Here is a 17,360-nt window from a genome sequence, read left to right as displayed (position 1 = left end):
CAATTAAAATGGGTTGGTTACCCAGATTTCTTCAACTTATTGATCGATAATAAAGCTCTATTTGACATACCACGCTCATCAAACTTGCGTAAATAAAATTTTAAAATGAGTTTTCAAAACTTTATTGATCCTTAGAGAATTTAAGAATCTGCACACCCTGCTTACTTACATCTACCACATTTTCTTACGTTGCGATTTTAAAACTGTTATATTTTGATGGTTAAACTATTTTGTTGAAAAGATGAAAATTTATATTTTATGTTTGAATATTTTATCATTTAATGGTTAAAATGAATATTGAGCCAATTTTTACCTTGTTTTTATTTGTTTTTTTTTTTGAGCGTGAATTTGTTTACAAGACCTTGTAAAGTCGCATTCACATTTACGCGCGTTTGTTAGTATGCATGTGTGTGTATTCACGTTTGCATGAGTTTATGGTTGGTTTAATGGTTAAACTTTGCGTTTGCGTGAACTCGTGAGCTCATGCTCTACTAATGACAGGCTTAGTGTATGATCACAGCAGTAAGTTTGAAGAGTTTTTAGATGTAAATTGCACATTTGTTTTGTAACGCCACTTTGCCTCTTTAGCAACTTACTCGCTTCACCGTAAATACAACAGTAATCAGTATACCACTTTGTCTGAAATAGTTTTTCAGTCCGTTGAAAATGCGAGCGTGTTTCGATCTGAAACTCTTGCATTGCAATCTTTATGATATGGTGTAGTCAATTTATACCACAAGGAAATTCACGCATTTCAACCCTAAGCCCTCTACAAAAATTTACTCGCGTAATTTTTATTAAAAAGTTTACTTCCAGTTGTTATGGATAGAGCCGGTGATAAATCAATCTCAGCGACGGTTTCTCAAGAGGTTCTGTTCACATTCTACAATAGATGTTTCACTTTTTATAGTGATAGCACTTTTATGGTGATGCCTTGAATAAGACCGAATAAAGTACGAATCTCAATATTAGTCGTATGAATTTTAAATCATTTATAAATTTAGACATAAAAAGTTTTAAGATTCCAGAAAAATATTCGCCTTACATCATACCTTTTATTATTTTGTTTTAATCCTTCAGGACATTGCGCGGAATTGCTACTCGATTATACATTATGTACGAACATAAAAATGTCATAAAAAAAAAAAAACATTTTTTGTTTTAAAAACATATGTTCTTTATTGATAAACTTCAGAAACTTTAATTGATTTTAAAGCACTGATAAAAAAAAAAAAAAGTTTGCACTTATTTCGTTTTTATTTGTTATTAACGGAAAAACCAAACTTCGTTACTTATAAGTTGTAATATAAGATATGCAAATGTTATTTTTTTTGTGGAAAATTTCATTTTGTAAGTTATGATATAAGCTGTACATCGTGAATTACAAATAGATTTAAAAACTTGCACATACCTAGTTATGAATGTAGTTTTACAACAAAAAAAGGTTTTTTTCTTCTTTTTACAACTGTTTTTATTCTGGTGACAAGAAAAACGTCTGTTTTCCTTTGATTTTTCTTAAGTAACTGAAGTGACGCCTTCATTTTAGACGATGGGTAAAATCCTTTATAGCCTTAAGTAATTTGGGTCTAGAAGAGAAATAATTTCAAACCAACTATTTTCAAACAAAAAAAACGCAAATTTTCACAATTCAAGACGCTTTTAAGCAGGAATGCTTTTTCACAACGTTCGTTCTGCTTTTCGCTGGAATATTTATTTTTGATTGTTGTCTAACTTCAACATCCTTCCAGAGCATCGGTGGAGAACAATAGAAATCTGTCTTCTCTTTTTCATAATTTGTGTCAACCCAAGGCATGGGGTTAGTAAATGATGGCGTCGGAGTAGATGTCATATCATAGTAAGTAAACAAGGATCCGTCTAAATAACCGTACGAAAAACGACTATGTAAATTTTTCTTTTTAGCTTTGCTAAGCCAGTTTTTGTAAACTATATCAGATTGCATGCATTTATTCATTTTTTCATCTTCGGCCTGACGTTGAGCTCTCTCTTCTTGTTTTTTTTTTTGACGATCACGAGTGCTTTTTTCTTCCAACCACTTTGAAAAACTTTCCTTTGATCTTTGATGCACGATTTCTTTCTTCTGAGCGCTCTTAATGAATAATGATATGAATATTTTAGATATTAGATTTTACATTTTGAAAAATAAGAAGAGGTTGCTGTATATATTAAACTTATGACTTTGATTTTAAAAAGACATTCTATAACAACTTAGGTATTCACAACTTATATTAGCTACTGCATACATTACTCACCTTTAATCTTTCAAACTCTTCTTGGGCAGCTGCTTCTCTTTTTTTTTTCTCTATCAGAAACGTTTTTTGCTTTATCCACTCTTCTCGAACTTTTTTCGCTAATTCTGCTTTTTGCCTCTTCTCATCAAACAACTTTTTTTTTTCTATTAACAATTTATTTCTTCTTTCTTTTTTTAGTTCCATCTTCTTAAGGTCAATTATGGCTTTATTGAGTAGCCAATCATCCCATGACTTTTTTTTTAAAGAATTCGATTCACTAATATGATAACGATGGACTTATAAGCTAATCAAGAAGTACCACATTTTATTACATTTAATACATTTCTTTTTTACTTTAATACATTTCTTTTTAAGAAAATTCAATTTTTAATGGAACTTTGAAATCTATTTATAGGATTAAAATTGCAAACTCATTTTCCAATTTTAAATTTAAACAAAATCAATTACCATTAAAAAAAAACAACAACTTGAAATACTTACGAACAAGGAAGATCTGCAGATGATATTTTCAGTTGAGATTTTTGTGGTGATGTTTTAAGTTGAGATTTTTGCGATGACGTTGATGGATTTGTAGTGGATTGTAATAAACTTTTGCTCACTTCTAAATTACTCGAAGATTTTTTTAACAAAAAAGATGTTCCAGAGTCACTCTGGGAATAACTTTCTCTACTTTTTGAACCATTTCCATTATCACTTCTTTTATTTTTTTCGTCAAGAATAGACTCTTTCTCATTATCACTCAACTTGAGGTTTTCTAAACTTTTAAAAGTTTAGTTTACAGAAAAATTAATTTTTTTTCAGTTTGCTAAAACTTTTGCAAAGAATTCTATACATACAAATTCTAAAAAAGTATTACATTAAATAAAAATAAATACATAAATAAATATTAACTAATTATTTATTTCATTAAAAACAGCTAAGAATAATTCTTTTAACTAACACATAATAATAATATTTACTCTACAGTAATATTATTAGCTATAAGAAAATTGACTATGCCTCCTTTTGCCTTAAAAAACTCTAAACATAACTTTAAAAGTCTGTTTTTGTAAAACCTTATTTTGATAAGGTTTTAAAAAAAACAGACTTTTAAAGTTAAAAACAGACTCAAAATTAGTAATTAAAACATCTCCCTTTGCCCCTTCATGCTTATTACAAGCTAAGCATTTCTTTTGCCACTGTTTAACTAGAATATTGCAAACTTCAGGAACTATTATTCAAATGGCTTCTAGTGCTTCCAACAGGCTATGAAAGATTGACCTGAACTAGTTTTTTTCCACCCTAACTTTTGTCCAGCTCAACAAGGCTGGATTAGATAAAATATGGTGATTGAACTGCCCAGGACATAAATTTATTTATTTCATCCATTGCAATTACTAACATTTGTTTTGTTAGAATAGCAGGTTTTTTGATGGAATCATACAGTTCTCTATCTGCTCTATGTTGGTGCATAGGTTGATTCAACCTGCATAGATATTGCTTAAACTTACTACTTTACGCATAAAGCAGCTCATATACCAACACTCCCACCACCTTGCAACATAGCTCTTTATGCTTATTACTTTCAAATTACTTTCATAACAGAAAAATATTTTACTCCACTTTTTAACCATCACTTTAATCTTTTGAACCTATCTCTAGGAGCCAGCATCAGTTTTTAACAGCTGCAAAATACAATAGTAACTTTCCTAATGAAAAGCTTACTTGTTTTTTATGATTAATCTGTTTATATTTGGCCTTCTTCTGATTATTGCTAGAATAATTCTGTGTCATTGCAGCAAACACAGTTTTGGGGATCAGAGATGACTGTTATTTATATTTTCCTTAAATTGGATTAGGACAATTAAACTGCATGCCCAGGAAAAAAGCATCCTGTTGTTACCCAGTGTGTAAAAAATTTAAGTTTGGGATAATTACAGGACATGAATATTTTTAATAAGATATGTATAAGAACTACTTTGTATATAATCAAGTTGTATTTTTTGTATTAACTCACTGGTGCCTGTACTATTTTTAAATGCTTTACATTTTTTGGTCATTTAGTTACATTGAAAACTAGCTAGCTGTGTTGCAACAATTAAGGGACCTTTTTATTCTAAACTTTGTTTCATTTTTATCTTCCCTCTTAGAAAACCAATTTTCAGTCTAATTGTTTAAATATTAAAAAACCTGATTGTATTTAAGGTACTGCAATAATAGTGTGATAGTTATTCTTTATTTAGTTACTAACATGTCTTTATAGAATGTGTTTTGCTACAAAATTACAAGGTATAAAGACATCTCAAAATGACATTTTAATAATTTTAGAAATTTATCATTACAGATGTCTTTTTTGGGTCGTGTAATGACCAACTATTTAATAAATAAAATAAACTAGAGATTCTAATTGTAAAGTCCATGTCATTAGTGAGTGTTCCTAACTTGTTGCTGGCTCATTTCCTACCAAGTTACTACCATAAACACAACAATAACATTTAACAGAGTGCAAAATATCTTGCTATGCTGTAAACAAACTTTTGTATTGTTTCAGGTTTAATGCTAAAACAATTGGATCTTCTAGAGCAAGAATGGAACATGTCCTGTAATTACTTCAAAAGTCAATAGGTAATCACAATACATAAAGTCAATAATATTCTCTGAAATAAAAGATTTAAGTCAAAATCATTTTGGGAACTATCAGATCTATAGCTAAGAAACATATGTAGAAAAAAATTACAGCTAAATATTTATAATTACAACTATACATATATTTTTGTTGATTTCATTCTATAATTACTCTGCTTGACTCTAAATTTTTGTTATTCTATAAAAATTTTTAATTACATACTTTCAATAAAGTCAAACTTTTATTTTAAAACTTCAAATCTTGTTAAATGTATCTAATGAAGCAAACTGCATTCAAATAGTTTGAAAGTGGTTGCTTTAAGTATTGTAGATGAGGATGAAACAGAGAAATGTCTGCAGAAAAGTAGTTTTCCATGTATGGAAAAGATTTTTTAGGAAGTAAAATTAACCCTATGCAATCCAATTGCAGGAAGAAAGCATTTGCATGTAGACAAATCCAAGAAGAAGCATGAGAAAGATCAAAGAAAGTGATTGATATTTCTGATACAGCAAAAGGAGTCAATTTTAAATTGTAAATGGTTTTAGTTATCAAATTAATATATGTTATCATTTCCTTAATACTTTGCATATACTTATGATACATATGAGTATGTAACATTACAATGAAAAAAATACCTTTGACAGTCGTTTGCATAGGTTGGTGCTAGAAGTGATTTGGTAGAGCAACCAAATGATTGCAATAATAAGGAGTCTACTTCAAAAGTCATATCGCTTGGGAAATCTTTTACAATAAAAGTTTTGTTTTCTATAAGATTTGGGGAAGAGCATCTGTGTTCTTTATGCCGATGCATAGTCTAGAACTAAAAATCTTGAGAACTAAAGAAACTGACATACAAAAAAATAAAATCTTTTTTTGTCATCTTTACCTTGGATATATTTCTTGTCAGCTTTATATTGCATATATATTATGCATTATATAAAATGTTAAACGCACACGGAAAAGAAAGACCAATTATATCAGTCTTATATTCAATTACATTTTGGTAGTGAATCTAGAATTCTCAAAACTTAACTCATAAAGCTTGATTTTTTACTTGAGCATTTAAAATTAGGATTCACTGAGTAATGAATTTTTACATTTAGACTGATCTATTGAATATCCGAAAATAAAAATTTGGGCTTATTTTAACTATAGCAAAAAATATATTATATGAATTATGCGACACCTTAATAATAAATCTAAATATTTAAAATGGTGAGCTCACAATATTTAACCGGAATTCACTATATTTAGTTAAGCAACAGATAGACGCATTGGTTCTGATATCGACATCTGTGTCGATATCTGTGTCGATACCATATGGTTCAGAATCAGTTGCCTAAGTGACATTTTTTTCGGTACCGTTAGTTAATAAATGGTATAATCAAAAAAATTCGGTGTAAAAACTTTGTCTAAAAACTAAACATCTGCGTATCGAAACATTTTTTGGTTACGATACGACATGGGGTTGTACGTATCCTTTGTTTCGATATCTAACAATAATATCGTTTCCAAAAAAAGTAATTGCGATAAAGTTTCGATATTTATCGAAAAGTTACAATATTTATTGTTGACTTACAATAAATATCGTAACTTTTGCAATAGATTTTGTAATTCATATCGTAAATACAACAAATAACGATACTTATCGATACATTTCAGCATTAAGCGATTTTTTTTACTTTTTCCGACCAAAAAATTTATTTTAAACCTAACTAACTGTAATAAAATTACTGAAAAATGCACTATTTGATTTAAAAAAGAAATAAACAAAACTTTGTTTGTAATTTTGATTTTTTAAATTTATTCAAGATTTAAGCTGAAGCAAAAAACAGAAAGAAAAAAAACAAAAACAACAATGTTTTACTTGATAAAATATTGATTTGACATGTTAAACATTTTAAAGGTTGTGCTTGTGACTTAATTTAAGAAAAAGATTAAAGATTAAAATTTAATCTTAAAGAATAGGTTTATTGAAATCACCAAATGGCAAATTTTATAAGCATTAAGCAGAGAAGTATACTAATGACGCCACAAAGGCAATGAACCAATTTAAATAAGTCCTCAATTTCAACCGCTGTGTAAAAATCAAAGTAGGAAATCCCTGATCTGATGCAGCTGAATCCTGAGAGTCTTTGATAAAAACCTCTTCAAACAAATCTTCGTCTTTTTCTTGTTCATCTTAACTGGTTGAAAGCCATCTTTTGATCTAGACCTTAGGCTAGTTTTGCTGAAAGTAAAACAATTTTTCAACTTGTTGAAGCTGCAATTTTATTCTTTTATAAGATACAAATGCAACATTGGCACTGAAGGCTCTTTCTGAAGATGCTGAGGAAGCAGGCTTAAATAACTATTTTTAAGTAGCCTAAGTAAGGAAAAAAGATTTGTATTTAATTGCTCTCCAAATATCCACCATGTCCATACCAACAACCCTCTGGGATTTTTTTAAACATTTTCCATTCTGTGACAATGTCCGACTTTGATGGCGAAGTCGGACCAAAGTAGGTAGTCATAGGTGCAGCAGGTTCTTCCAATCTAACATTATAAAAAGGATTATCTTCTGGAGCTTGATCTTGTAGCTCATCACACTCCTGGTCGAAAGTAACTAAGTGCTAAATTAGATATAAGGAAAATATATACTCTATATCTAAAGAAATGTCAGGAAAATAAATAATCATTTGTTAAGGAGTGGACCTACAGGAAAGTATTTAATACTGAGTTTAATTTAACAAGTGCCAAAAAGTGCGATTTTCTGAAGGGAAAAATTGAAGCATATAGTGTTGAGGAAGAAAAGTTATATCTTATCAATATAACAGTATCAAAATATAGTACTGATGTAGTATCTCTCTTATGTAGATCGAATGAAACTATAGCTTTAAGAGGTGCACAGGAAGTAGCATCATGCATTTTATAGCACATGGATGATGTAACTACTCAAATAAACATAAAAGATTACAATGCTGCTTGTTCCGTCCATATTCGTAACATTAAAGTAGCTTTAACAAAGATAAAAATTAATTAATTTTCAAATAATAATACTGAAACAACAGACCGTAAGTTTTTGGTATCCGGTCATTCCTTTCTGCTGAATGACCGGGATTTTGGATTGATAGAAAAAAAAAAGATTTAAAAAAAAAAAAAAAAATTACTTATACAACCCTGAACATTATTATGAATTAATAGAACAGTTTAGAAGATATACGTTTTCTTTCGAACGAATGTCGCAGCCCGATTTTATTTCAACAAAACTACTAGAAGAGTCGATGACAAGAAGATTAAAAAATACTACGGGGGAATCTGTTAATTGGCTGCAATTTCAGTGGAAGAGATTCTTGAAAAATGAACCTTATAAGTATTTTATAAAACTTTATTTTTATAAAATAAAGTTTTATAAAATATCTTATAAGGTTCATTTTTATAAAAGATATTTTACATGATTCTGAATTCCACGTTGTGGATCTTTAACCTAAAAGAGAAAAACCAAAAATATACGGAAATATTAAATTTTTTCCATTGCAATACGACCATTCGACCAGTAATGTATGAAAAACATAAAGATATTATGTGTTTACTGCCCTAGATCCCCCCCCCCCCTCCATTCCCTCCAGTTTTTCAAGAACATTTTAGGAATCTCAAAACTCAAAATGAATAAAGCTTAAAATGATAAAAATGGATTTCTTTTCAAAAATAGTTAATAAATGTTTATGAATTATTTCATTAATATTATTGATTCTAATAAATTCGTAGTTTTTTATTCCTTTTAGTCATTCAGTTAATTTTGAAAATGGTCTAATTCAATTCATACTCTGAAAAAAAAAATTTTCGCATGAGATGCATAAAATTTCTCGTTCATGGTGGATTTTCATTCACCAAGACTAAAAAAACTCTAAATTAATTTATTATGGTATAATTAGCCTGTAAGTTCAAATAATAGCATGATATAAAAATAGTTACTTCAACCTTAGAAGTATTTCTCACAAGGGTTTATATAATACAAAAATACAACATTTTTCTTTGAAGAGCACAAAATAATGCAGTAATAACAAAAACATTCATATTTTGAAAACAATAGTAAAAGTGCAGACCAGATATAAGTAAATATTACTTGCTTGACGCTTCTAGTGCCTAATATAGGAATGCTTTCCAATATAAATTGGTATATCATATAGTTCTTCTAAAGTTCCCTCTGTAGCTCCTAAGTGCTTCGAATATTCTAGGCTAAATGTATAAGGCTGGTAATACATCACATAATGTCATTTCTGAAAAGAACATCCTAACACACTAGCTAAATCCTTGCATAGAGTTTGTTTGTAAAAAAGAAACTAAATTTCATGCATATAATACTACAGTTTTCTGATGAAGACAATAAAGACGGAAAGTTTTGTTTAGTCAGCTGGGTATAAAAACTCTCCATGGGCTGATAAAATCAATGATATTTATACAAGCAATTCAAGATAAGAAGTACAGCAAAAAATTCGTACATCAAGGAAAACTCCAGATAATCTACTTGGTTTTGCTGATATATTGACCCAGCTCTTTATGCTACAGTGCACTTAGCTTTCATATGTGTTGGTTGGTGTAACACTAAACCTTCTGGTCGCAAAGTCGCGAGTGGCTTTAAAAGCTGGGCCTTATGGGTTTTTTCCTACTATATTGAATCCATCTCAAGAAGTTTTCCTGTGCACTGTATTGTGTAAAAATTTAGTATACTTTGTAATGTTAGAAACTTGATTATAACTTACTAACCGCATTGTTTTATAAAATCTCGTACGTTGTAAATCCAATTATTCAACGTTATATCCCGTCCCTTTTAATCTGTTTTAGCAAGATAAAAAAATATTTTGCTTTGTGTCAATAAGTTGCTTTTGACGGAGCAAAGCCTCCGAAATGAGAAACTCTTTAGTAGATATCCGCGCAATAATTAACCCGTCAAATAATAAAAATTAGCCCGTCAATCTTCATAAAAAAGTTGACGGGTTAATGACTGTACGGCTATTACAGAAGAAGAAGAAAAAAAGTTAAATTTCAGTTAGCTTTATAATTAAAAGCGTTTAAGTATCAATCAGTTTATCAAAATGTTTACAACAAGTTTATGTGCTATCCTTTTCATTTTGATAAAAGAGTCATCATTATCATACGTATGCGAAAGTAATTGTGCAACATTGTTTGATATTTGCTTGAATTCCGACCATCAAGTAGAGCGATCTGTATTTTTACAACCAATAGGGTATGAGGATTTTTTTAAGTGCAAAAATGAAAAAAGTTCTTGTTTACAAAAATGTTGCTTTCAGAAATGCAAAATAGATATTGTTAAATGCTATGACTCATCGCGTGAATGGAAATCACAAATCTACGATAGATGCATTAGACCGTTCACCACTGTATGTATACTTAATTGTAATGTAAGTAATGGTAATGAAAATAGTAAGTATTGATAATGGAGATTGTAATTACAGATAGCGGAGATTGAAAATATAGAAAGTGGAGATTACAAGTATGGATGTTGGAAAACTAAAAAGCAATAAAGATAATATATACGCAAAAGAATAAACTTTGTTTTTACTTATATATTAATCAAATAATAAACTGTTCGGGTGTTTTTAACAAGGTTTTTAGCTGTAATTATACGGAATTAACTGTTATTATACGGAACGCAAATTAGTCAAGTGAAAAAATTCTTATTTGAACTCGCTATTATACTTGGATAATTTGCGGGAGGCAAATTAACCAAGCTTTACAAATAAAAGAGAAGACATATTTTAAACAAGTTCTTAAAGGTATTTTATTCGGTTTGATAAGAAAAGTTTCGCGAATTAAAATAAATCAGGTATCCTAAAACAATAGGGTAAAATATTTGTTTTTTGCAGAAATGTGTTTTTTGTGGTATTCACTTTTTTATGAGGAGAAACTTGACAAGTTCTGACAATCTCGCAAAAAGTGTGCAAATAGGTATATAAAATCATTCTGAACAAAAATTGTAGCATTTGTCATTAAACTGTAATTAAATTTTAATGATTAAAATTTTTCTTTAATAAAACAAAATTTGAGATGATTCAAGAATCTCATTTTTGCCTACATTTGATGACGATTAACATTAGTGAAAACAAACTTATCTTTTACATTTTTGATTCGTCAAAAGGAATGGTAATCCCAGTAATAAACGATGTACATATTGAATCTGTTTTTTGCAGTAAAAAAAATCTGTTTTTTGCGTCATTTCAACGGCAAAGTTTAAACTTTGCATAAAAAGTTTTTCGAGACCTTTTTTTGATTAAAGTAATTTAAGTGATTTATGCTGTAATCATGAAAAATCGTGACGGTTTTAAACTAGAGGAAACAACAGCTGCAGCTCAAAAATTTAAGAAGTATGAAGTTCTTGCTCTGAAGGTTGCCTTGCAAAAAGTTTCCGAAGGAACCTAATCAATTTATGCTGCCTCTAAGAAGTATGCCATACCAGTTTAGAAGCTGCAAAATGGGAGGTCTGGAAAAAATTGGTACTGGAAATGTGTTAAGTGAATTTGAAGAAGAACAATTGGTAAAATGGGTTGCAGTGTTATTTTCGTTAACGAAAACAAAATAAAAATCAAAAATCAAAAATCAAAAATCGAAAAAAACGAAAAAAATCGAAATGCGAAAATCAAACATTTTTGAAATAATAACAAAGGCATTTTTAAAAAACGGAAACGAAATAAGAACTCTAATTTTATCTTTACGAAATAAAAACGAAAAAGTTTTTTTTTTTTTGAATTAGAAACGATAGTTAAAGATTATCTTCATACTATTTGGGATACCACATGTAGTACATACAAATAAGCAGGAGAACCAAAATATAATTGTCAAACTTACTTTGCAGTAGGGAACGAAAATCCGATCCGAATACCCGAGGGTACCCGTAGACGGACAATTTTTAGAAGTTTAGGTACCTGATATCTTAGCCTTCGGGTAGGGTATTACCCGATATAAACTACCCGAAGTATTACCCGTAGAAGTACCCGAAAATCGGGTAATAAAATTGCCCGATCATCGAACCAAAATTTTCGCGCGATCGGATATTTTCGTTAATTTTTTTTTTTTTATTGCACTTTTTAAAATTTAATTTTATTTCAATTCTTTTTATATCACTTTTATTTATATTTAATAGTTCCACCTACTCCATGTAAGTATTAACTTTTAGCTAATTATAAATTGTAAGTATTATTTTTTAAATATTGTAAGCATTAATTTTTAATTAGCTAAAAATTGATACTTGTATGGAATAGGTGGAATTAATACTCAATTCTCAACAGTATTTTTTTAAATTTGTGCTATCACCTCTTAGATATATAAATAAGTAAAAAAAATTTTACTTTTTAACTTATGTACTTTTTTATTTAATACGCTACCCACTTTTGTTATCCAATTATCGGAACTATCCATATTTCGAAACAACTCGCTGGTCGGGTAATAAAATCGGACTCGTGCATGTTCCATAACATTTCTTTAAAATATGCAAAATAGTTTTATATATTTTTAAAATTTTGTATGACTGTTTTAAGATCTTCTCTTTATTAATTTAATTATGACTATTTTAAGACCTTTCTGTAAAATTGCTGCTCCGTTTATATAAATACATATATATATATATATATATATATATATATATATATATATATATATATATATATATATATATATATATATATATATATATATATATATATATATATATATAAAACGAAGAAACAACAGCTATGTATTGTACTTAAAGTTTCATACCTAACGGCAATCTCTAGCCATGAAATCAACGGCAATCAGCCATGATTGTATAGCATAATAGGTATTTCATGGCTGATGATTGCCCTTAGGCATGAAGCTTTAAGCACCATATATAGTTGTTGTTTCTTCGTTTTACTTACGGAAACAGTAAATTACTGGATGAAATTTCAGATTTAAAATGGTTAGACTACTTCTAACTTTGATAATGCTGAAAATTAAACTCCTTCAATGTAAATATTCATATTTCAATTTTTTTTTTAGTTTTGAGGTAGATTGTTTTGGATATTTTTACTTCTTCGGGTATTTTTACGGGTATTCTACAGGTATTCTACGAGTATCAAGTATCGGGCACTAAAATCAATCGAGTATAACCCAATATAAAAAAAAAAACGGTTATTTTATAACTTTTGGGTAACTACCCGAGTATTTAAATTCAGGTAATACCTAAAATAACTACCCAGTTCCGAGTTTGGGTCTCCGGTCCCCACTTTGCAATAATTTTAGCTGAAGCTAAACAAAACATTTCAAAGATATACGTTAGGGCCCAGTCGAAAATCTCGGTATAAATATAAAAAAAGGAAATCACAAATTAGCACAGCAACAAAATGTCACATTCTTACTAAGAACTCTTAAAAAGAATGTGGCGTTGTTCTTAATTATTGATTCTTAATAGTTCTTAATTTCGTAAATCGATGCTTAACCGTTTAAATATATTGGGTAAAATTGTTCTTAAAAGAAGCCCTGTATTCAAGAAATGTTTTAAAAACTTTTTGGAGAAGAATGGTTTGATTCATGTCCTTGATCGTCCAAATGCTTTCTACAATGTTAATGAGAAAATTTTTGAATTGAACTCGCACATGAAGAGAGTTTTTTCAAGGAAAAGTACGAAAACAGTTTAAAAATTCGTCAAGGCCGAAAGAAAACACCACTACCAGCTATTGCTTTGGAGCTAATGGTTCCATGCTAAAAACCATTTAGAAAGAAAATTTGTCATTTTGAAATAAGAGTTTACTCTAATGGTAGATCTTGCTTTTGTTTCTAGATCTGTCATTGGTGACGTTTTATTCACTCAAACTAAATCTGGATGGCAAAACCAACACTTTTTCAAAGGTTATATATAGAGAATCAATGAGGAATTGAAAGATGTTGCCTGTTTTCATATTTTTAGAAAATTATTATGTTCATTTCTATTAAACTAATAAAGATGGAAAAAGCGAAAACAAAATCAAAGTCTGAACCTAATGTTAAAAATGAAGTGAAGAAGACCAGCTAATATTCAATAAAAAAATCATTTTACGTTTTTATGAAATTTGGAATATTTTGAAAAGTTAAAATTAAAATTTCTTTCATTTTTTATTAGAAAAAGTGCAATAAAAGCAACTTAACTTTAATGTTCCTTAAACTTATTGCATTTTTCTTGTTAGAACTTTATTTGTGGTCATTTTTTTAAAATACCGCAAAAAACAAATTTTTTACCGCAAAAATTAGATTCGTCAGTTAACTTTGTTTTTTTGTTAAGACTGTTCAAGGTGCAGTTTAAGCAGGAGAGTATTTTGTATAATATTTTCTTTACCGCACATTTTAGCGCACGTTTTATTTGAAAAGAGCATATGATTCAAAAGTTACAGGTGCTGAAAATTTCTAAGAACGGAAAAAGCGCGAAAAAACAAACTTTTTATACTAGGTAACTGTCATTTCAAAGTGGAATGAAATACTTGTTTTCTTTGAAAACCGAGTTTTTTGTTCTTAATTGATGGTTCAAAAAGAGGTTTTAGTAACTGTCAGTTATCATCAGCGTTCTCACTGAAACTTGAAATATGTTTGATGTTAATTTGAATAACATTTATGTTGGAATTCTCAAAGTAGGAAAAGGGCCAACCTAACAACGAAATTTTGCTCATGGATTATAGTTGTTTTTTGAACATGTTGTGCTTTAAAAAAAATTTCTTTACTGATGTCATTGAAAACTTTTCGATACATTTAAATTTTCTACAATTGATAAAAGAAATTTAAGTTTAGGAACGTTCTAAAAAAAAACCTATTTACGTATAAGCCCTAGTTTCATAGTAAGTTTTATAAATGCTGTTACAGGCTAAGACGTATAATGTTTGCAGGCTAAGAAGTATAATATTTTCTTTCGCAACATTTTTTACTCAATTTTCGGAAGATAAAATTTCTCTCCTTAAAGTTTATCTAAAATGGGTTTTTTAAAGGAAGCTATAATAGAGTGGAAGTGAATAGTAAGTCTGAGATACCAATCTTATAAGATCCTCAACGATTTAGTTTCTATACACAGCAAAAAATTTAATCTGATGCTGAACTGTTCCATGAATACTTTTAGGCAGTATTAAACTTAAGTAAATAGTTTGTATTCAACTTCTGGTAAAACCTCTTAAATAAAATACGATGGCTTAATGATCCCTTTGCATAATTATACTGACAGTCTTCTGTTTCAGACAGAAGATGTCTGAAAGGTATGCGACAGGATTTTGATCTCTATGATCTCGTAAGCAAATTGAAAAAATACCATTTACTTTATACGGAAAGTTGTTGGTCAGCATTCTCGTGCTGCACAATGGCGAGACATGCAAGACAAAATGCGTAAATGAGAGACCTATCTCGTGAGCTTTACAAATAGACCCCTTTTTGTCGCATTTAGTTAAACCTAGTCAAATCAACATTCGAAGTCACTGTCATGTCCAGGATAAATCTGAAATAACCTTTTTCAGGTTAGAGGACCACTTTATACGTATATACAAGCGACGGCAGGCTTGACTCTGACTGCAGCCTTATCCACCAAAGAATAAGCTTATCTATATCTTGAAACGTCATCAAAAACCGTTAGCGCATACTTATAGGTTTGCCGAACAAATTGGTCTAGTGTTTGTAAAAGGAAGTCCGCATAATCAATTTTTGAAAATGTATTTCCGAAGTTGTTAAGCGTAACGTACTAACTGCTTTTTTTTTTTTTTTTACTGGTAAATCAAATTAGACTCCTCCTCTGCCTATTTTTAATACAACTTAAAATTAACTGATATCTCTCCCTCCTTCATAGGATGATATTAATGTATGCCTACAGATATTGAGAAAAATTCAGTTTAAAACTATAGATAAAGAAATTCTCGATATTAAAACAACAACAGAATAATATTCTGTAGTATGAAATGTCAAATCAAGATCATTTATGAGATTGTTCTTATATCTCATATTACAGAAAAAAGTTTTTTTAGTTGATTCATCGGTATACTACATGGTGGAGAGTGCCAACTTTAACAGTTCCTGTATCTGTTTTTGATGCATATGCATATGCTTCACCTTTGCTACTTTTATCATTCCATTTGTTATTGGAATGAAATGAAGCGAGGATTCAGTCATAAACTAATTAGGCTTATTTATTATATGACTAAGCATACACAAATCTGTGATATAATAGTAATTTAGATAAAACTAAAAAATGCTACCATTAAGCAATTACTAATTTATAAATTGATTGTTTCTTTGTAAAGTCAACGGTGCGATGTCTTACACTGGTAAAAGTTACAACAGATGGTTTTTTTTGTAGCATTTAACACCTAAGTTTCTGTATAAAAATAATGCTACTTAATATTACTGTTAAATCATATTAATCAAAAAACTGAACATGATAATTTTAAAAACAAAACATAATCAACACAAATATTTACTTTTTTACCACCAAAATTTCACCAAAAGTTTACTGAAGGCAACATAATTTCTCTTGAGAACAAAGTTTGACGTCATAAATATTTTTCAAATAATTATGGTTCAAATGGCGTTTCACGACTTCAAGAAACTCTTCCTGCACAACCACAAGTTACGTCTATTTTTAGATTGCTACTTTTACTTAAAATTCCTTTTGTGTTTTTGTATCAACGAAGAAATTTTGCATTTTTCTAGCATTCCTTCTGCATTTTCTAACAGCCCTTGTCTATCATCTATATTTATTTCAATTAGACCCACACCTGTGAAAGGAATTTTAATATCCATATTTTCGTAAAAGACAGGGTTAAGAAACAAACAGAAGAAAAGTAAGAGTTCTCAAGGCAGCTTCAAGTAGGATAGGGTTGCGTATATTGAGTATGTTGGGTAACTATAATATCAAAAACTATGCGTTTGATGAGACAACTTCTAATGGAAAAAAGACCTGATGACGACATGATGGTCAATTAGTTTCATGGTACTAAAAAGGAAAAAAAAAATTTTTTTTCGTTTTATTTCCTTTGGAGTTGTTATAAAACACCAATCTGAAATTGCTTAAGCGTTAACATTTTATCAAGTTATTGTACTTTTGGTTGCATCCAGCAGTTTAATTCAAAGTCTTATCGTTCTTTCCATAACTTTTTTTTTTCTTTTTTAACTTAATCTTTTATTACTAAATGAAGCTTCAAAGATGATTTTCTTACTTACAACTCTTTATTATCCTGCATCATGTGGATGTAAGTTTATCTTTCTTTACTAAAGTAATTTTATTTATGATTAATTATTAAAAACACGAGTTATGATTAATTATTAAAAAAAACACACGCACACACACGCACAAAAGAAAAACCTTCAAAAGCTCCATTTTTTAAAAAGTTAGGAGTATCTTAGAAAATGTTACTAGAAATAATTCATTCATTATTAAAAAGCTTATTGAAGGATCATCTAATTTCCTTACAGGAATTGAGTATCTTTGCTTATTGCTCATACAGTTGCTCACTAACTCCATAGAA

General features: G+C 29.3%; 1 protein-coding gene across 6 annotated transcripts; it reads right to left on the bottom strand.

Annotated features, from left to right (window-relative positions):
- Nucleotides 1-1,445: 1,445 nt before the first annotated feature.
- LOC145183050 (uncharacterized) lies at nt 1,446-16,337 on the bottom strand. 6 transcript variants are annotated; one of them, XM_090078728.1, is made up of 5 exons: nt 16,314-16,337; nt 5,511-5,695; nt 2,751-3,029; nt 2,271-2,526; nt 1,446-2,107 (listed from the first exon to the last, which is right to left on the bottom strand). In XM_090078728.1, the coding sequence occupies exons 2-5, from the start codon at nt 5,684-5,686 to the stop codon at nt 1,649-1,651; spliced, it is 1,170 nt and encodes a 389-aa protein (XP_089934854.1). In that variant the 5' UTR covers nt 5,687-5,695; nt 16,314-16,337; the 3' UTR covers nt 1,446-1,648. The 6 variants fall into 6 exon arrangements, with proteins under 6 accessions (XP_089934854.1, XP_089934853.1, XP_089934855.1 ...); XM_090078727.1 differs by lacking the exon at nt 16,314-16,337 and adding an exon at nt 8,981-9,655; XM_090078729.1 differs by lacking the exon at nt 16,314-16,337 and adding an exon at nt 8,981-9,655 and having other exon boundaries at nt 2,751-3,024.
- Between the last annotated feature and the right edge of the window lie 1,023 nt (nt 16,338-17,360).

Source organism: Hydra viridissima, unplaced genomic scaffold, assembly GCF_058129835.1.
Source record: "Hydra viridissima isolate aposymbiotic clone 2 unplaced genomic scaffold, HvirCarnegie_v1 scaffold_2, whole genome shotgun sequence".
NCBI classification, from domain to species: Eukaryota; Metazoa; Cnidaria; class Hydrozoa; order Anthoathecata; family Hydridae; genus Hydra; species Hydra viridissima.
This window is presented reverse-complemented; position numbering and strand designations above follow the sequence as displayed.